The 21,862-nt window shown below is 43.8% G+C and overlaps 1 protein-coding gene across 2 annotated transcripts; it reads left to right on the plus strand.

The window, feature by feature from the left end:
- Positions 1–1,846: 1,846 nt before the first annotated feature.
- MYL9 (myosin light chain 9) lies at positions 1,847–20,425 on the plus strand. Of its 2 annotated transcripts, XM_043980332.1 has the most exons (5): positions 1,847–1,979; positions 7,014–7,097; positions 16,955–17,162; positions 18,683–18,844; positions 19,380–20,425. In XM_043980332.1, the coding sequence occupies exons 3-5, from the start codon at positions 16,979–16,981 to the stop codon at positions 19,550–19,552; spliced, it is 519 nt and encodes a 172-aa protein (XP_043836267.1). In that variant the 5' UTR covers positions 1,847–1,979; positions 7,014–7,097; positions 16,955–16,978; the 3' UTR covers positions 19,553–20,425. The 2 variants fall into 2 exon arrangements, with proteins under 2 accessions (XP_043836267.1, XP_043836268.1); XM_043980333.1 differs by lacking the exon at positions 7,014–7,097 and having other exon boundaries at positions 1,863–1,979.
- Positions 20,426–21,862: the final 1,437 nt, after the last annotated feature.

A 21,862-nucleotide genomic window follows, 5' to 3' on the forward strand; every position in this document is an offset into this window, starting at 1 on the left:
TGCAGGGGTGGGGGGGAGAGAGGGGGGAGTACAACTGCAAGGAATGCAGCAAAATCCTTCTTTATATGGAATTCATATCCTTCTAGAGTAAGTACATAGAACAGTAATAATAGCAGCTAACATTTATATGACGCTTATTAAGTGTCGGACTACTAAACACTCTACAAGTATTATTTCATTTGATCCTCACAACAATATACACAATAAATATAAAGAGAATCAATGCAGAGTACTTAGGGATAGAGGGCACTAGCAATTGGAAGGGGGTAGAGTGAATCAGAAAAGGTTCCACAAAGTTCAAGGGAGGTACTTGGCTCTGTCTAGAAGGAAGAGAACAGATCTGTGAGGTCGAGGATGGATGGGACAAGACAGCCAATGCAAAGGCACTGAGAAGAGAGACACAAGCCTTGTTTGTGAAGAAATGGGGAGACTAAGAAGAAACTCATTTTGGCTTGATCATGATAAAGTAAGGCCAGGTTGTGAAAGGCTTTAAGAACTAATCAGAGTATATTTTATTCTAGAGGTAATAGGGAGCCATGGAAGCTTCTTGAGTAGGAAAGTAACATGGTCACATCTGTGCTTTAAAACAATCCCTCCCACAGCTCTGGGGCTAATGGACTAGATTGAGGAGAGGCTGGAGGCTGGGAGGTCAAAGAGGTTATTGTGATAATCTAGGTGAGAGGTGATGTTATTGTTGTTTGTCCTTTGTTCTCTAAGAGGACCAATGACATCAGGAGGGTAATGTCTTGACTTGCATGTGAATGAGGGACTGAACTAAAGGGATGGATATGGGAGTAGAGAAAAGGGGTGGAATGGGAGAGATGTTTATTAAAGATTAGATTTGTGGGGGGCAGCTAGGTGGCACAGTGGATAAAGCACTGGCCCTGGATTCAGGAAGGCCTGAGTTCAAATCTGACCTCAGACACTTGACAAGTCATTTAACCCTCTTTGCTCTTTGCCCTGCCCCCCCCCCAGTCTAAACACTGGATCTAGAAAGACAAAAGTGAAACAGTCCCTGTCTACCAGGAGCTTACATTCTATTGGACATTAGGCTTTCTTTGTATCTTCAGTACTTAGCACCGAGCCTGGCACACAATGAGCACTTAATACTTGTGACTGACTAGATCTCTGCATTTCTGTCTCCATCTCCGGATCTCTGTCTCTCTCATTTGTTTTGTGGATCTTTCCCTGACCTAGTTCCTATCTCTCTGTATCTCTGTGTGCGTGTCTCTCTCCCTCTTCCTCTCTCTCTCTCTCTCTCTCTCTTGTACCTCTCTCCTCTCCTCTTTGTCTCTCTTTCTCTCCTTTCCTCTATGTGTCTCTGTCTCTGTTTCTTGCTGTCTATCTCCTCTCTGTGTCTCTTTCCCTCTTCCTCTCTCTCTCTCTCTCTCTCTCTCTCTCTCTCTCTCTCTCTCTCTTTCTCTCTCTCTCTCTCTCTCTCTCGTACCTCTCTCCTCTCCTCTTTGTCTCTCTTTCTCTCCTTTCCTCTATGTGTCTCTGTCTCTGTTTCTTGTTGTCTATCTCCTCTTCTCTGTCTCTGTCTCTCCCCGCCCCCCCCCCCCCCGCCTCTTATATTTCTGTCACCATAGTTGTCTCTCCATCTCTGTCTCTATGGGTCTCTTTCCTGTTTACATTAATGCGTTCCTAGCCTTTTCTGTCTCTCTTTGGTGCTCCCAAGCATAGGCCCAGCTCCATCCCTATGGCTATATAAGGCTGATTCACTTTCTCCCTCTCTCCCCCTGGTACTTTCCTACTCCCTGTTCCGCCCCTTTCCCCACCCCCCTATCTGCCTATCTCTCCCCCCTTCCTTTCTCACACATTCTTCTGCCTTGTATGGCCAGGGCCTGACAGGGGCGGGGTAAGGCTGGGCCTTGGGGCTACTGGGCTCGGCTGGGGCTGAGTCCTGCACTCACTCCCTCTCTGCTTCTGCCAAAACTGCTGCCTCTTCTATTCCTTCTGCCCGGACCCCTGGAACCCAGGTAGGAATTAGCCAGGCCCCTGCTTCTGGCCACTAAACCAAAGGATGGGGGACCCGGGTGGGAATGATATGGTCCTGGGTCTGAAGGAAAAGATTCCCTAAGAGTATCGGAGGCTGGCCAGGCCTTCATAGAACATCAGAGCTGGGAAGGTGCTTAGAGATCATTTAAGTTATACTTCTTAAGTGGCAGATGAGGAAACTGAGTCACACAGAGGGAAAGTTCATACAATGAGTCCATAGAAAGCTCAGGCCTAGCACCAGGTCTCCTGACTCCCAGCCTACGGCTGGCTCTCTCCACTCTGGTAAACTGAGATTCAACCCAGCTCCTGAGCTAATCCTAAGGGTGGAGGAGTTACAGTCATATAAGGGAACCCAGACTCACAAACAGTCCAGAGACTGTCACAAGCACCATGGGGAAACTTGGAAGAGGAGCTCCCTCCCTATGGGCTGGAAGAAGCCCTGAGGCCTTCCCAGAGGCTCCTTTGGGGACTGGGATCCAGACTTGAGAAGGACAGTGGTACAGGTTGGAAGGCTCTGGCTGGTGGGGGCAGTTGGTGCATCTCAAAGCTGACAGGGAGCTCAGAAGGCATATATTCCAAAGGATATTTGGGTAGGAATCGCTTCTATAGAAGCCCAGAAAGTGAACAGCCTCCTCTAGAAGACCTCGCTGGGGATAGCTCTGAGGGTTGGCCAGTCTTCCTTATGGGGATAGATACATAGACAGACATATAGAGATATAGAAGGGACTAAGGTTAAATCCATATATCTATATATCTATATCAATAAATAAGGGACTATGGTTAAGTATATATATGATTACATCCATATATGTATAGATAAGGGACTAAGGTTAAATCAAGATGGATAGCTAGATAGATCTATATAAGATTAAATCCATATATCTATAGATCTCTATTGATCAATAAGGGACTAAGGTTATACGTATATATATATATGGCTAAATCGAAACATTTATATATCCATATCTAGAGGTAAGAATCTAAGGTTAGATCTGTAATCAAGTTCAATCCATATATCTATCGATCTCTATCAATTCCTTCCAACTGATGCAATCTGACTCCTTACAAATGCCACCTATAACTGCTCCTGGTTCTGCCCTCTGAGGCTAGCCAAGCTATGTGAGTCTAAGTGTTTTTTCATTGCTCAAGCATTATTGCGTCTCAATTCAACTCAGCAAACATTTATTGACCATCTTCTATATGCTGATTGAGGCCTTCTGGAGTAGCGTGGTGTGGACCAGGTTCAAGTTGTGCCAAAGATATATGAGGCTAGGGGCAGCTAGGTGGCACAGTGGATAGAATACCGGCCCTAGAGTCAGGAGAACCTGAGTTCAAATTTGGCCTCAGAAACTTAACACTGACTAGCTGTGTGACCCTGGGCAAGTCACTTAACCCCAATTGCCTCACCCCCAAAAAAAAAAAGAAAAATGATATATGATGCTAAGCAAGTGGCTTAACCTTTCAATGACCTACCAGGGCTTCTTAAATTTTTTCCACTCACGACCCCTTTTCACCAGAGAAATGTTTACATAACCCCAAGTATATGGGGTATATAAAATAGGTATACATAACCTTTTACTACTGCCAAATTTTTTCTCGACTCCCCCCCACTACTTTCAGTTGTGTGACCCCACATGGAGTCACAACCCACAGTTTAAGAAGCTAAGCTCTAGACAACTCTTAAATTGCAACCACAACAACAAAGTGCATTGATAGAAGGGGTTTCTTGAAGAGGAAGCTCAACAGTCCAGTACCCACTCCTATCCTGCTTTGGCTGCACTGAGTTTTCCTTTTTCCTTGGCAAATATTAGGTCTTGCTCTTTTCTAACCTTTGACAGTTTTTCTCTTCAAGTTACTCAGTTCAGAAAACATTTATTAACTAGATCCTGATCCTGCCCCCTGGCCTACCTAAAAGACCAGTCCTACACAGCCGCCTGCTCCCCAACCCCACCCCAGAGGTCACTGGTTGGGGCCCCATTGAGGAGATCTGTTCATGACAATCACAGAATCTCAGCTGGAAGAGAAAGACCTCAAAACCTAATTTCAATTTCTCAATTCCCTTTCTTCCTCTCCTCCTCTTCCTCTTTCCTTTCTTCTGTTTCTTTTTTCTTTCTTCATTCTTTTTCTTTGCTTTCTTTTGGGCTTTCTCTAGCTTGCTCTTTCTTACTTAGGAATTAACACATTCTCTCCCCTTCTTTTGATAACTAGTTCTTTTCCTTACTTATGGTTTTCCTCCCCCTTTCTTTATTCTCTTTCTTACTTTTGCTCTCACTTGCTCCTTTAGCTCAAGCTAGGTTCCCCCCACCCCAACTTGAACTCATAGGTTCGAGGTACACTGGATCTGAACTCCCTAAAACTATAGTTTCCCAAGCCCCTATGAGTATGTTTACCTTTAATAGTCAGCCTGTTGACACAATTGGCCCAAAGCAAAGGTATTTACTGAAAGGGTATCAGAAGAACAGTAGCTACAAAACATTCCTATAAAATGTGGGGCATACTCTCCCACAACTACACATAGCATTAGTGGAAAGAATCAGCACACATAGAGTACATCAGTATTCTATGTATGGTATCTGAAAGCTAAGGGGAACAGGGGACTGAGCACTGGACCTGGTCAGGAAGACCTAAGTTCAAATCCAGGCTCAGACAATAGCTGGGAACTTGGACAAGTCACTTAACCAGCTGTCTGGATCAGTTTGACCTCCCAGGATAAAATGCACTTGTAAAGTGCTTTAAAAACCTTAAAGTGCTACTTATATGCTAGTAGTAAGGAACAGCAATAGTAGCAGAAAGGTAGTGAGGTAGCCATTTAGGCTACTTATACCACAGCACTGAAAGCCCTGGAGGTCTTTTCACTTTTCATTGTGTCCTTATGCTGCCCTCCCTGGATCCAGCTGAGGTAAACTTGGTAGGTCACTCCACAGGGCACCCTGGAATGTTCCTCTCTTAAGCTCAGCTCTTAAATCTCATAGCTCACAATCCTCAACACTATCTCCTGACTCAACTTGTTCCTTAAAGATTGAATCTAGCCCTTTAATTCCATCGTTTGGTTGAAGAACTTCATACCTTAGAAAGGGTTAACAGAGTGTAGTCACTAAAATCCTTTTGTAATTTCATCAAAAGGGGATTAATGGATTAGGGGTCCCCTCATCATCTCCTACCCACTAGATCTATCACTCAATTTTTCTTTCAATGTGTCTGTCTCATTTTAGCTCTCATTCATTTTGTCAGGCTTCTTTCCCTCTCAATATCTCTTGTTCTTTTTCTCATTCCCTCTTATCTCCTTGAGTTTTTCCTTGGTTCTTTTTCATATCTCTCTCTCTCTCTCTCTCTCTCTCTCTCTCTCTCTCTCTCTCTCTCTCTCTCTCTCTCTCTCTCTCTCCCCTCTCTTCTCTCTTCTCTTCTCCTCTTTTTCTCCCCCTCCTTCCTTTCCCCCACCTGCCTCTTGCTTTCTCCTTTTTTTATTGCTCTTTTACATCATTCTCTCACTCAGTCTTTACCTTCTTCATTCTCTTATCCTCCTTCATTTGCTCTCTTTAAAAAAACAAAACATTTTTTTTCACTATCACTCCCAGTCATCCCTTGTGTTCTCCTAATCTTCCACACAGTCCCTCTTTGCCCTCCTTTTACCTCTACTCTTCTTTTTTTTTTTTTTTTTTTGGTAGGGCAATGAGGGTTAAGTGACTTGCCCAGGGTCACACAGCTAGTAAGTGTCAAGTGTCTGAGGCTGGATTTGAACTCCAGTACTCCTGAATCCAGGGCTGGTGCTTTAACCACTGCACCACCTAGCTGCCCCCCTTACCTCTACTCTTTAGATAACTCACTCTCTTGTTTTTCTCTCATTCCTTCTGTCTCACATTCCCCACCATGCTCATATACTTTAAAAAAAATTTATTGATTTCTAATTATATTCTTCTCCCTCCTTACCCAGCAAGCCACCTCAAATAACAGAATAACAAAGAATTAAGAAAAAAGGGAGGGGCAGCTAGGTGGCACAGTGGATAAAGCACCGACCCTGGATTCAGGAGGACCTGAGTTCAAATCCGGCCTCAGACACTTAACACTTACTAGCTGTGTGACCCTGGGCAAGTCACTTAACCCCAATTGCCTTACTAAAAAAAAAAAAAAAAAAAAGGGAGAGAAAATGCAAGACTTCAACAAAACTAACTAACACATCCACCGAGCCTATGCTTATGCACATTTTTCCACCATGGGCCCCTTATCTCTGCAATAAAGGGAGGAAAATACATTTCTTCCTCTCCTCTCTGGGGCCAATCTTGATAATTGTATTACCCCCATTGACCCTTTTCTCTCTCCCCTGCTCCTCTTCAACCCCATTCTTCTTTCCTACTTTCAGGCAATAGCATATGGTATCTACTAACAGTATCCACTGAGCATGGCTCTTCCCTTCACTAACTTGTACTACATGTCTTAGCGGATGGTATCTATGGTTTAAAAAAAAAAGGCTTCTGTTGGCCAGCCTTCTGGTAGTCCCTTGGAGACACACACACACACACACTCTCATGTCCCTATGCAGCTACCTAAAGCCCTCGTGGCCTAGTAAGGGCTATCTCACCCCGTGTTCCCTGGCTCAGCCACTGTGAACCCAGGCTCCTCCTCCTAACAGTGAAGCAGCAGAGAAGGGCTCTTTTTTTTTAAACTTTTTTTTATTTTATTTTTTTGCAGGGTAATGAGGCTTAAGTGACTTGCCCAGGGCCACATAAGTGTCAAGTGTCTCAGGCCAGATTTGAACTCAGGTCCTCCTGAATTCAGGGCCTGTGCTTTATTCACTGCACCCCAGAAAAGGACTCTTTAGGGAAAGCTACAACATATAAGGATGAAGGTGATGATGCTATGCTTCCCCTCACTGAACACTTCCAGCACTTCCATTTTTACAGTCTTCAAACACTAAAGGTGGGAACACACAGACCCTTTTTTCATGGATAAACAAACAAAGGCATAGAGAGGTTAAATAACTTTGCATTAGAGATTTTTATTTTCTTTTATTTTTACAGTTGGAAGACACAGAAGACAACACTGTAACAGGAGGAAACTGAGGCCCAAAGAGGGGAAGAGACTTCCCTAAGATCACAAAGCAAGTCAGTAATAGATGTTATGCTATGTGAAAAAGCTCTGGTGTGGGAGTCAGAGGACCTGGGTTCTAAACTGGGCTTTGCTACTTGTTTCTGTGAGACCTTGGGCAAGTCATTTACCTCCACTGGGCCTTAGTTTCATCCTGTAGAAATGATGGGCTTTAAGGTAGTCTTTAAGGTCCTTTCCAGCTTTAAATCCTATAATCCTCAGAGTCTCAGTCACTACCATTATCCCTTCCATGTCTATAGCTCTTTGTTCCATTATTTTTCGCATTCATTATGTCCTTTAGAATAGCCCTAGAAAGGAAGCAGACTAGGGATTAATATGTCATTATTAATCATACTATTGGTGTTATTGATATTAATGTTGTTAATTGATATTATTAATAATCCCATTTGACAGATAAAGCAGCAGGGAAGGGAATTGACTTATCCAAGGTCATATAGAAAGTTAGGTTAGTGGCAGAGCCAGGACTAGAAGCCAGATCTCTTGGCTCTCAAGTCCAGGCTTCTGGCCCTTGCCCCTGGCTGTAGATACTGGCTAATGCACTAGATAGGAAGTTAGCTTGGGTCTGACTCCTGCCCCTTATACTAACTCCCTTTTTGACCCTGGTCAAGTCCCTTCTTCTGTGCCTCAGTTTCCACATTCATAGATAGGCATTTGAGTCAATGATTGCTAAGGACCCTTCTAACTCCACGATCACATAACTTACCTACCCCTGTGCTAAAGGGACTTCCAATCTAAGCAAGATCACAAGAGGAATGTAGTATCAACAAGGCTATGGACCAGAGTTAGAGTGGCTGTGCATGCCAAGGCAAGGAAGACCTGGTACCTAGTCGGGGCTGACCCTGACCAAATTTGACCTCTCAGTGTCCTCAGCAGTTCTGTAAAACTCTAAGCCGCAGAGCCAGTGTTGACCAGCACTGGTAAGGAATGTTTCAATTGGGAGCCCTAATACCAATGGAAGCACAGGACCACACCCTTTCCTCCATAGGATGGAGTTAAGGAAGAAAGAGGAACAAATTTACCTTCTGAGGCTAGATGATAAAAGGAAGGTTTGTACCCTCAGTAAAGAAGGGGAAACTGTACTTGTCCTGGATAACTCCCTGATACTTCAAACTCAACAAGAGGACCTGGCTTCAAATCTTGCCTCTGACACTACCTGGGACTTCCTGTTAAAGGCAGCCCTGATTTCAACCAGTCAAAGGGATGTGCTTTTTCTGGGCAAGAGAAAGACCGGGAAAGCCATCCAGCTATGTAGTAGAGACTCGGAGGTGGGAGGGAGCAGGTCCTGAAAATCAGAAGTAGATTTGACTTGTCCAGAAAGGGGATGAAAGCACTGGATAGTATAGGAAGAAAATTATTGGATTTGGAATCAGGAGACCTGAATTTAAATCTCAAATCTGACACTAAACAACTTCCTTCTTGGGGCCTCACTTTCCTTATCTGTAAAATGGAACTTGCCAGCCCCTGTCCTGCCTTTCTTTTAGAAACTTGGGAGGAGATGAGTTTGGGGTCTATAGAGTGTAAAGCTTCTTAAAAATGGGGAGTGTTTGGGGCAGCTAGGTGGTGCAGTGGATAAAGCACCGGCCCTGGAGGACCTGAGTTCAAATCCGGCCTCAGACACTTGACACTTATTAACTGTGTGACCCTGGGCAAGTCACTTAACCCTCATTGCCCTGTTTAAGGGGGGGAAAAACAAAAAACAACCAAAGAATGGGGAGTGTTTTATTTGTCTTTGTACAATGCCATGCCCATAGTATGTTCTTTTGTTTGTTTGTTTGTTTTTTTGGTGGGGCAATGAGGGTTAAGTGACTTACCCAAGGTCACACAGCTAGTGTCAAGTGTCTGAGGCTGGATTTGAACTCAGGTCCTCCTGAATCCAAGGCCAGTGCTTTATCCACTGCGCCAACTAGCTGCCCTCCATGGTATGTTCTTAATAAATGTGCATTGAACTTAATCAGATTAAGTGGAAATTACTCAGTGACCAAAATTACAAAGTTTGGAGAAGATAGTTGTCAGAACCAATGTATGGGTTGCATTCTGAATTCCCTGAGGAAGAGGCTAAAGCCTAGGGATGGAATTCTGAAGTAGACCAGGCTTCCAGCATCTCTGACCCCCTGGGGAACCTGAGAAGGGCCAGAAAATTCTTGCTTACTTGGGGGTTGAAAAGAGGTAGAAGGGGAAAGACCCATGGGGCAGAAAAGGTCATGGGAGAGAACAGCAAGCAAGGCCTCAAGGCATCCATCCTTGGAAGTGAGCAGCAGTTGTGTACCAAGCCCTGTGTTAGGCTTGGGGTGGGTTGGGAAGAGGGAGGGGGATGACCCTAGAAATGGAAAATCTGACAGTTTGGAAGCTGGGGGAAAAAACCTTGAAATAAAATATAGAGACTGTCACGGCTGGGGAGGACATTAGAACATCGACTGTCAGAGCTGGGAGGAGATTCACATAAGCATGTACCAGGCTTTGTCGTAGGCCTGGGAATACAAGTACAGAGAATGAAGTAATCTGTACTCCCAATTAACTTACATTCTTGTAGGGGAGATAGAGATATGCAGCATTAAACACAACGCTAATAAATACGCACCCACACAAAATGCTTACAATATAGAATGAAGCTTTAGAAAAGGTATCAGTTGAAAGATGCACTGGACCTCAGATCTGGGAGGGACCTTAAAACACTGAAAAGAGAATTGTCCAAGCTAAAGGCAAATTTAGAGGGCACCTTGTTTAGAGGATGAAACTTGAAACCTAGTGAGGGTAAGGGACTTATCTAACGTCACACAGGGCACTAAAAATCCCAATGGAGAGCCACCCTAAATTTTTTTTTTTTAGTTTTACTGAGGATGCCTTTTATTATTTATACCTTACTCATTTTCTAGTATGGCCTCCACCACCACCCCCTTCCCATCCATTAAATCCTCCCAGTGTTAACAAAACCGTTAAGTATGACTGACCTGGGCAAAGTGTACATACCAATCCATGGTCATAGCCCTCCACTCCTTAACTGAGAAAAGGGAAACTGATTTCCTTATCTGTTTTCTGGGCCTCAGTTAATTTGAGGTCAGCTGCCTTTTAGTGTAGTTTTCATTTACATTATTATAGTCATTGAGTACATTATTCTCCAGATTCTGCTTACTTTGCCCAATATCAATTCATACAAGTCTCCCCTTGTTTCTCCAAATCCCCCATAATCAGAATTTCTTCTAGCACCTGAATGTCCCATTATATTCACATATCAGTTTGTTCAGCCATTCTCCAATTGATGGACATTTTATTTCCCCTCACACAAAAAGTGCTGCAATTAATATTTTGGCACATGTAGAACCTTTCTATCTTTAACCTCCTTAGAGTACTTGCTGAGATTTGGGATCTCACGGTCAAAGAATATTAGCAGTTGCATCATTTTTCTTGCATAATTCCCAAATTATTTTCCAGAATGATTGGACTAATTCACAGCAGCTCCACCTACAGTACTCCTATGCCTTTTTTTGACTTTTGCTCTTTTCTTGTTGTTGACTATTTCCACCTATTACCAGCGTTAGTGCCAAATTATTTTTCCATCTGTATTTGTATCCAATTTGTATTAACCAAAAAGGCATCATCTAACATAATTTTCCTTACATGTCACTCCTAGTGGCTCTCTATTGGCTCTAGGATAAAACTCTTGTGTTGGCTTTTAGTCCTTCACAATAAGACCCCAACCTCTTTTTCTAGTGTGTGTGTATGTGTGTGTGTGTGTGTGTGTGTGTGTATGTAAAGAGAGGGAGAGAGACAGAGATTCTTGTGCACAAGTATGAGAGGCATGTATATGTATATGTATGTGTGTAGGCCCAATAGCCCAACTCTACATTTCTTTTCTTTCTGGCTCCATGCCTGAAATGCACACTTTCCTCACCTCCACTTCATGGAAAGCCTTACCCATCAAGTGCCCTATTCTACAGGAAAGCTTTCCTCACCCTCTACCTCCTAATTCCCTCCCTCCCTTGTGTCAGATTTATGCATGTCCTTTTTGTCTTTCCCTATAGAATGGAAGTTGATTACAGTAGAGATGTACTCAATTCTTTATATTTCTAGCACCAGAACCTGGCGCATAGTAGATGCTCAATAAATGTTTGTTGATTGGGGCAGGTAGGTGGCACAGTGGATAGAGCGCTGGCCCCTGGACTCAGGAGGACCTGAGTTCAAATCCGGCCTCAGACACTTAACACTTACTAGCTGTGTGACCCTGGGCAAGTCACTCAAGCCCAATTGCCTCACCAAAAAAAAAATGTTTTTTGATTAAATATTTTTACTGTCTATAGATTGTTGACATCTTTTTAAAAGCTTACTGATATCTTTTATTATTTTTATATCATCTTCATTTCCAAATAACCTCAACAAAAAATAAAATAAAAATGAAAAGGGAAGTGAGGGTAGGGAAGCAGTTCAATCAAATCTGAATATGTGCTGTTCCAGACCCATGGTTCCCCACCTCTGCAAAGCAGGAGAGAAGTATCCTTTATCTCTTCTGAGGGCCAAGACTGTTTGTTATACAATGACGCTTGGTGCTGAATTCTTTTTTTTTTTTTTTTTTTGGTGGGGCAATGGGGGTTAAGTGACTTGCCCAGGGTCACACAGCTAGTAAGTGTTAAGTGGCTGAGCTGGATTTGAACTCAGGTCCTCCTGAATCTAGGGCGGGTGCTTTATCCACTGTGCCACCTAGCTGCCCCCGTGCTGAATTCTTAAAGGAATTCTCTCCCCCAAACTGGGGTTGTGAAGGCAGAAACCCTGGGCTAGGATGAGGATGAGGAAACACTGGGGACAGTAACAACATTCTTGTCTAGAAGACAAGAGTGCAGGCTGTTCTTGAAACAGTATTAGGTAATGTCAAGATTATTACCCCTATTTTATAGCGGAAATGAGGCCCAAAGAGAGGAAGCAATTTGCCCGAGGTCACACAGCTAACACTCAGGGCTGGGTTCTGTCTTCTAGGGAGTTAAGACTTGATGCTATCTCAGTGAAGCCTCACCTTTGATGCTTTCTGATGTGGTGATCTGAGTCCCTAAGCAGCTCAGCCCCTCAGGGAAGGAGTTCAGTATCCTAGGAGAGGGCCCTCAAGGGTCCCAGGCTCCAGTGCTCCCCCTAGCCCCCAGAGAAGGTAGGATAACCCAGTCTGTGGGTGGAAGAGAAAGACCAGAGTTGCTCGGAAAGGCAGGAATGTCAAGAATGCAGAGGAGAATAGAGGAGAGGAATGAAGGAGGAGGGGAGGGGAAAGAGAAGAGAGGAAAGAATTGGAGTGGAGGAGAGAGGAGAGGAGGAGATCAGAGCCTACAGAGGGTGTGGAACCTTTCAGCCTCCCTGGTTCAGTCTGGCTGGACCCTCTTGTGCCTAGAGGGAGACAGACAGACAGACAGACAGACAGACACACACACACACACACACACACACACACACACCCCTTGTCCTCAGAACCCTCTCAATACCAAGTCAGCCAGCCAGTACATATCATATCACATTATGTCATTATATCATATTATATATTATTATGTTACAGTATATAATGTGTTACAGTATAGTAAGCAACCACTGTATGTTCAGGGCCCTACTATGCACCCTTAAGAGACACAAAAATAGAAAGCCCATAAGACAGTAGAGCCTACTCTCCAGAAACTTGCCTTTCAAATGGGGAAGAGGAGAAGGGAATACAGGAGCACAAATACCTCTTACTGGGAGGAAAATGAGATAAGTCCAAAGAAAAGGTCTGAGCACATTCTGAGAAATTTGATTTTTTTTTTAGTGGGGCAATGGGGGTTAAGTGACTTGCCCAGGGTCACAGAGCTAGTAAATGTCAAGTGTCTAAGACTGGATTTGAATTCAGGTCCTTCTGAATCCAGGGCTGGTGCTTTATCCACTGTGCCACCTAGCTGCCCCCTATGATTCTTTTCAAAGATTCTCTTTCGACTGTATGTGAGAGGAAGAAGGTGGGGAGAGGACTAGCTGGGATTCAGGATAGGCTTCATGAGGTACATAGCACCTGAGTTGGGTCTTGAAGGAAAGGAAGGCGTTTAACAACAGGTGGGTGGCACATTAGTCAGTGTTGGACTTTGGAGTCCTGAGTTCAAATCCAGCCTCGGATACTTACTAGCTATATTACCCTAGATGTCACTTTACTTTGTGTTTCAGTTTCCTCAAGTGTAAAGTGGATATAATAAAAGCATCTAACTTCCAGGTTTGTTGTGAGAATGAGATATTTATAAAGATAATATTTAGAAAGTGCTTTGTAAACCTCAGATAGCTAAATGTTGTTGTTGAGTCATTTCAATAGTGTATTCTTCATGACCCCATTTGGGGTTTTCTTGGCAAAGATACTGGGGTGGTTTGCTATTTCCTTTTCTAGCTCATTTTACAGATGAGGAACTGAGGCAAACAAGGTTAGGTGACTTGTTCAGGGTCACATAGTAAGTGTCTGAGGACAGATTTGAACTCAAATCTTCCTGACTTCAGGCAGGGCACTCTATGCCCTGTGCCACCTAGCTGCCTAAAATGCTATATAAATGCTTGCTATTACTATTAACAAGGGGTGGGGGCAGCTAGGTGGCACAGTGGATAAAACACTAGCCCTGGATTCAGGAGGACCTGAGTTCAAATCTGGTCTCAGACACTTGACACTTACTAGCTGTGTGACCTTGGGCAAGTCACTTAACCCCCATTGCCCCACAAAAAATAAACATAAAAAACCAAAAAACTATTAATGAGGGGCTCAGGTCAGAATATAGGGGGTTGTGTGATCAAAAGCACAGAGATGAAAGATGATAGACCAAGAATGAGGGATAAGAGATCAATTCAGTTGGCCTGAAAAGTGGTGGAAGGGAGTGGTCCATGACAAGGCTACATCAGCTGTGCAGTAAGGCTAGATTCAGATACAGGGAAGACCTTGGATGTCAGACTAAGGAATTTGTTTATTCTTCATCCTAGTGGTGCCTTAGGAAAATTTCTTTCCATGTGAAAGATTTGAGTTGAATTTGAGTTCAGTTACTAAAAGAAATATCCAGCATAACAAACTCCCTGCTTCCCTGAAGACACAAAGGGCAGGCCTGGAGAAAGCCACACAGGGAACACAAGGGCCGTGCGTGGTCCAGAGTCAGAGAATTCTAACATCCCTGCAGGGCCTGCTTTTCATCCTAGCATTGAAGGACCTTAATAATAGCTAACAGCTAAGATTAAGGTACTGTTTTCTTTTTTTTTTTTTGGTGGGGCAATGAGGGTTAAGTGACTTACCCAGGGTCACACAGCTAGTAAGTGTCAAGTGTCTGAGGCCGGATTTGAACTCAGGTACTTCTGAATCCAGGGCCAGTGTTCTATCCACTGCGCCACCTAGCTGCTCCTATCTCTAATTTATAAATGAGGAAACAGGCTGAAAGAGGTTAAATGACTTGCCCAGGGTCTTACAGCTTAAGTTAGGGGTGAGATTGTGCTTGAACTCAGGTCTTTTGGCACCTAGTCCAGCACTCTATCCACTATGACACCTTCCCCTTCCTAAAGAATAGAAGCTCTTTGGAGGCAGAGGCTATTTAGGGTTTTTGGTCTTTGTATTTCCAGTGCCTAAGACATAGCACATGAATCAGTGAATTTTAAAAGCATTTATTGAATACTCACTAATGGCCCAAGCACAGAGCTATCCACTGGGGATACAAATACAACAGTGAAAATAGTCCCTGTCTTCAGGAAGCTTACATTCTTTTTTTCCCCCAATCTTAATAATATCTTTTTTTTCCAGTTGCATGTAAAGATAGTTTTCAATATTTGTTTTTATGAGATTTTAAGTTCCAAATTTTTATCCTTCCCTCCCCCCTCCCCAAGGCAGAAAGCAATCTGATATAGGATATATAGGCACAAAGGAAGCTTACATTTAATGGGGGAAACCATACATAAGGGAATAATGGCATGGAGAGAAGTATTTTGGATTGGAAAATTACCAGAATGGTGCCCTAGTAAAGAAGGGATATACAAATGCATTTCCCTTTCTTCTTTCTTTTCAGAGGTGTAGGACTATGGTTATCAAATATTATATATATATATATATATATATACATAGTCAAACTTTTAAAAGAATTTAATAAATATTTTTATTTTAAAAAAAAAAGAAGAATGGTACCCTAGGAGAGTAGACTAGTAGACTGATATCTTCTTTCCATCAGCAGTGGGAATACTGATTTGATTGTGGTTCCAGAATTGTAAATTGGAAGCAGCATGAAGGGAGGCCCAGGGCAGACTGAGGATAAGTGTTTGAGGAGCTTCAGAGATAAAAGGGTCAAATCTTTCCAAGTATTTACTAGAACAGAAGGAGGAGGGATTAGATAGAAATTAATCTGAGAGTATAGATAGGCACTTCATAAATGTTTCTGGTAAAGTATATAGAAAGAATAACCACAGAACATTATAAAATGAATGTCACAAAGTTACCAAGAACTAGAACAGCCCCAAAGACAAGATATGAGAAGACATCCGCCCTTCCAACTCCCTTCCAAAGGTGGGAGGGCCATTTCAGAGATTTTTCTTTTTTTAATGTATTGATCAGTTTTACTGATTTTTTTTTCTTTTAAAAAAGTCTTTGTTCTATGGGATGGCTCTCAGGGACCAGGAAGGAATATGGGGAACTTAAGCAATGTAAAAATAAAGAACACTAAAATGTTTAATTTAAAAATAAATAGGGGGGGCAGCTAGGTGGTGCAGTGGATAGAGCACCGACCCTGGAGTCAGGAGGTCCTCAATTCAAATATGACTTCAGACACTTGACACTAGCTGTGTGACCCTGGTCACTTAACCCCAATTGCCTCACCAATAAATAAATAAATAAAGTGGGGCAGCTAGATGGTGCAATGGATAAAGCACTGGCCCTGGATTCAGGAGGACCTGAGTTCAAGTCCTGCCTCAGACACTTGATACTTACTTGCTGTGTGACCTTAGGCAAGTCACTTAACACTCATTGCCCCGGCCTAAATAAATGAATGAATTCATGAATGGATAAATAAAGACTTGTAGTTTATCCCTAGAAAAGAGATATGAACTTGCCCCTCTCTCCCTTCTTTGCTGAGGTGGGGAGTGGGGGCTATTGGTATGAAATGTTGTATACGCTGTCAGGATGTGCTAGACTGTTTGTTTCCCTGTATTTTTGTTTTGTTTTGTTAAAAGAGACAACTATTTTCACTTTTTTTTCATGTTTTTTTCTTTTGAAAACTAAGGGTTTTTTTGCAAACTGTTTCTTCTTTCACAATGTGACTAATATGGAAATAGGTTTTACATGATTACACATATATAACCTATATCAAATTGCCTACCATCATACAGAGGGGAGAGGAAAGGGAGGAAGGGAGAAAATGTGAAACTTAAAATTTTATAAACAAACGAATGTTTAAAATTGTCTTTACATATAGTTGGAAAAAATAAAATACTATATAATTAAAAAAAAAGAAACAACTAACTGAGTTGGAGAGAGGGAAGGATCTATTCAGAAGTGAAGGTGATGTAGAAACAAAATGTATCATTTAAAAAAAATAACTTATGGGGCAGCTAGGTGGCACAGTGGATAAAACACTGGCCTTGGATTCAGGAGGACCTGAGTTCAAATCCAGCCTCAGACACTTGACACTTACTAGCTGTGTGACCCTGGGCAAGTCATTTAACCCTCATTGCCCCACAAAAAAAAAAACAACCTTATTTTACTGAATTGAATTCTATCTCCTATTAGCACTGGGACAGTTCTAGGGAAGACAACAGCACTGAAACCTTAGGGACATCTAATCAAGGAAGGCCATCAGGAGACAGTGAGACCTCGCATGCCATATATCTTCATCTTCTCCCTCTTCCCTTGCTCCCACAGGCACACTCCCACCAAGAAGCCAAGATGTCGAGCAAACGGGCCAAGGCTAAAACCACAAAAAAGCGTCCCCAGAGGGCCACGTCCAATGTTTTTGCCATGTTTGACCAGTCTCAGATTCAGGAATTCAAGGAGGCTTTCAACATGATTGACCAGAATCGAGATGGATTCATTGACAAGGAGGATCTCCATGACATGCTGGCCTCCCTTGGTAAGGACTGTTGGGGAGGATCGCCCAGGGCTTCTATCAGGACAGCTGGAACCAATTCAGAGAGCTGGAAGTAAACTAACTTAGAGCTTCCCAGGATCCCTTGACTCCAAATTCATTGATTCTTTCTGCTATCTCACAACCTCTAATCTTCATTGTGTGACCCTAGGCAAGTCCCCTAACCTCTCCAGGCCTTGGTTTATTCATCTGTAAAACAAGGGACTTGGACTTGGTCCCTTCCAGCTCTAAATCTACAATGTTATTATCCCTCAAGAGACTTCTAACCTAGAGAAAAAAATGAATGTCTAAAGTCCTGACTTTTTTCCTTTAAACTTTTTGTTTGGGTTTTTGGCAGGGCAGTGAGGGTTAAGTGACTTTCCCAAGGTCACACAGCTAGTAAGTGTCGACTGTCTGAGACCAGATTTGAACTCAGGTCCTCCTGAATCCAGGGCTGGTGCTCTATCCACTTTACCACCTAGCTGCCCCTCCTTTAAACTTCTTAAAAATTTAATTAATGAAAAAAAAAAATTTAATTAATGCCTTCTGTTTTCATGTCAGAGTCATTTTGGGATACATTGATTCCCCACCTCTCAATCCCCAAAGCCAATAAGCTTTTTCTTGTAACAAAGTAAAACTGACAAATCCATCACATGATCTGAGAATGTATGCAACATTTGTTACCCACAATCCCCTCCTCTCTCTCCCAGAAAACAAGGGAGGTGTGCTGGCCATGATTTCTAGCCCAATATCCTGACTCCAGATCCAGGGCTCTTTCTGCCACACCACAGAGATACAAAGAAGCTCATAGCTACACAGCTGGAGCTGGGAGTCTTGTATCCTAGACCATGGCCTAGTGCACAGCAAAAGCCTGGGAACCTCAGAGTACTGGGCTTACAGGCCAGCTCAGGAGAAACAGATATAAGAAAAGGAGTCAAGAGATCCCAGCCCAGGGCAGCTAGGTGGCGCAGTGGATAGAGCACCAGCCCTGGAGTCAGGAGTACCTGAGTTCAAATCCAGCCTCAGACACTTAACACTTACTAGCTGTGTGACCCTGGGTAAGTCACTTAACCCCAATTGCCTCACCAAAAAAAAAAAGAGAGAGAGAGAGAGATCCCAGCCCAGGAGAGTAGGGAAACTTGGCTCAGGAGACCACAAGATCACAGGATTTAGGACTGAGAGGAACCATAGAAATCATCTAGGTAAAGGAATTGAGACTGGGGGGGGGGCAGTTAATAGGCTTGCCCGCCAGTGGGAAATAGCAGAACTAAGATTTGAACTGGGGTCCCCTGTTTCTAAATCCAATGTTCTTCCTATGCTGCCCACTGCCTTAAGACATAGGAGAGGATGGTATCTGAAACCCCATAAGAGGGTGAGGAACTTTGACCAAAGGGAAGGGATGGTGGACAGAGATGGGGATGGAAAGAGTCAAGGGGTTAGGGACTGCAAGCAAGATGGAGACAGGAGTCGGGAGGCCCCAGGGGTATCTGGCTCACAATAAGTACTGTGTATATGTGCCCCCACAGGGAAGAACCCTACAGATGAATACCTAGAAGGGATGATGAGTGAGGCCCCTGGGCCCATCAATTTTACCATGTTCCTGACCATGTTTGGAGAGAAGTTGAATGGGACGGACCCCGAGGATGTTATCCGAAATGCTTTTGCCTGCTTTGATGAGGAGGCCTCAGGTTGGCTTGATTGAAGTATCTTGGAGATCCAAGAGAAGACACCACCCTTGCCTACTGTCCTGGCTTACTCTGTGGGAACTTGGAATTTGGCAGGGGACTGAAGGGGAGAGTTATATGTTCCTTGGACATTTCAGGTCTTCCAGTTCTAAGCTTCTCAGAAGTGGCCAATTTCAAGCTCACCTTGGAACCTGGGTATCAAGGAGCTGAATGGGCTAAGACCTAAAACTACCCACTGCCTCTTAGTGGACTTAATTCAAAGCAATAAACGTAGGAATAAATTCTCCTATCACATTTAGGGAAAGGGAAGGAAAGGGACAGGAATTCTGAATCTGTGATTTCCTTAGTCTGTGGAAACTCCTGCCACCAAGAGAGAAGGTAAATTCATCTGTAACTTAATCTTAGAGAGTTGTCTTGGCCAATTCCCATTGCCATATTCCTACACAAGAACCACACAGACCATCCCACTGCCATGGAAAGGACCCCTAGATATCTCCGCTACTTTCTCTCACTTCCTCTCTCTGTCCTTTGTCCCCAGGAGTCATCCACGAGGACCACCTTCGGGAGCTGCTCACCACCATGGGTGACCGATTCACAGATGAGGAGGTGGATGAGATGTATCGAGAGGCACCCATTGACAAGAAGGGCAACTTCAACTATGTGGAGTTCACCCGGATCCTGAAACATGGGGCCAAGGACAAAGATGACTAATCACCACACTCTCCTAGTTCCTTGTGCCTACCACACCCTTGCCACCCCACTCCCACCTTCCATGCTCCTCATGCCCCTTGCGTTCCACACGGCTGCCATGTACCAGGAAGGTTGATGAGCTCTTGCCTGGACCTAGATCTGACACATTTGCAGAACAAGAAGGCTGAGAGCCCCCGGGCTTTGGGGGATGGGTGTCCCTTGGCTCTAGTTGAAGGGGATAGGACCTCAGGCTTCTAGCTTTCCTGAGGGGACATTCAGGGGAAGGTGGAGCTCTTCCTTGGCAAGTACCAACCCTGGGTTCCAGGAGATACTTGCTTCACCACTTATCCCCCCATACTACAGTCCAAAGCCCCAAACAAGGGAAGGACCAGTCCAAGTCAGCTGACCAAAGATGACCACCTGCCTTTTTCCAATGGCCTCCAGGGACCAACTTTCCCTCACACCTGGTCCCTTGCCACCGCCTTATCTGGTTAGTGTGGAAGAAGGGCATATTTCATGATGACACATTTCTTGTTCTTATAAGGGGACCCTAAAACATTCCTCCTCCTCTGTTGTGTCCCCTGCACACACCCTGCCCCTTCAACATCATTCACCTGCCTCACAGAAGGTACACAAAGGAGAGAAGCATGGCACAAACACCCTGTCCAGCTTCCAGACAGGGCATCCAAGGAAGTGTATCATATTGGGTGTGCACCCATGCATGTTAAAGTGTATGGCTTGTGTGAATCCATGTGTATGTGTGATTATATGTTTATGTACGTGTACTTTTGTGTAATGTAATGTGTTCAGGTGCAAGGCGTAACACTGACTTTAGTTTTGGGGAAGAAAGAGAAAGAAAGACTACCCAAAATAGAAAACACTCGCCCAAGTTGACTCAGTTGTCCTCTGTGCAGTGGAAGGGGCTAGGAATGGGGAGGGCTGCTCATCTAGGATTTCAAGGTCAGGTGCTTTCGGGATGAGGATGGGATTTCTTCAAAGGCTGGATCCTGACATCTTTACCGTAGCCCTGCCCCACCCTCTCAATCCCACCCCCCAGCTTTGGCCATCTCCTGGATCCCCTGCCCAAAGATCTGTTGCCCCCTAAGTTACAGCCCCCATCCTTCGGGACACTCCTTCCCTTTCTTCTCCATCCTCTGAAAATCCTGTTTCTTTTGCCTCTACCTCCCCACCCTGGAAGAAAAAAAAGCCAGAACTTGCATTCAAATCTGTTTTTGTATTTGCTATCTTTGACTTTTTTAGCTGAATCTCATTTCTGATTTCCGTTTTCTCATCTAGAAAAGGTGTTGTAAAGCAGCAACCTCAAATTGTGGTCTGAGTATGCACCCCTCTCCCCTTGCCCCTTCCCCATGGTCAAAACTTTTCAAAATAATGCTGACATTTTACTGGCTAATACAGTAAACATCAATAGATGTAATACATAAAGAAAAGCTCTTTGAGGTCCTCAATAGTGTAATGGGGTCCTTAGACCAACAAGTTTGAAAACCACCTTATGAGAGACTCTGAATGGTCCCTTCCCAGCCCAATGAAATCCTCTGACCACTCACTCTCCTGCCCCTTTGCCCTTCTGACAACCAGACCACAGATTCTATGATCAGAAAGCCTTCAAGAAGGGAAGCCCAGTTTGCCTGCTTCCCTCTAAGCCAGGTGAACCTTTTCCAAGCGCCTGCCTCCACGGGCCCTGCACTTTGGCTTTCTTCTCTTTGACATCTCAAGGGGGTGATGACTTTTCTGTTTGGAAAGAATCCAGGGCTAGAAATCAGGATCTGAGTTCAAGTACTGATAATTACTTTGTGACCTTACACAAGTCCCTTCCCCACTATGGACCTCACTATAAAATGTAAGGACTGGAAAAGCTGATCTCTGGAGGCAAAGATATAGTTATTCTCATGACCACATCTGTGGTCTGTGCCAGAACAGCAGGGTACAACCAAATACCGCAGTGTCTCATATTCTTTGACACCACTGGAGCAGGCCGGTCTACAGTTTCTCAGAGTAGAAAAATTGAGGCCCAGAGAAGGAAAGGGATTTGCCTATAGGCACATAGCAAGTCAGGTACAGCTAGGAAGTCTGGTCAATCACTCAACAAACATTTACTAAAGGCTTGCTATCTGCCTGGCTCTGTGCTTAAGCCCTAGGGTACAGAGACAAAAGTGAGACAGTTCCTATCCTCAGAACCTTAAGGATGGTACACATTAGATCTAGAAGGGACTTGAGAGGTCCTCTTCTTCACCTTCCTCCCATTTTACAGATGAGGAAACTTGAAGCTCAGGCAATATAATTCACTCAGTCACAGTAGCAGAATCAAGATTT

The sequence above is a fragment of the Dromiciops gliroides genome, chromosome 2 (assembly GCF_019393635.1).
Source record: "Dromiciops gliroides isolate mDroGli1 chromosome 2, mDroGli1.pri, whole genome shotgun sequence".
Taxonomy (NCBI): Eukaryota; Metazoa; Chordata; class Mammalia; order Microbiotheria; family Microbiotheriidae; genus Dromiciops; species Dromiciops gliroides.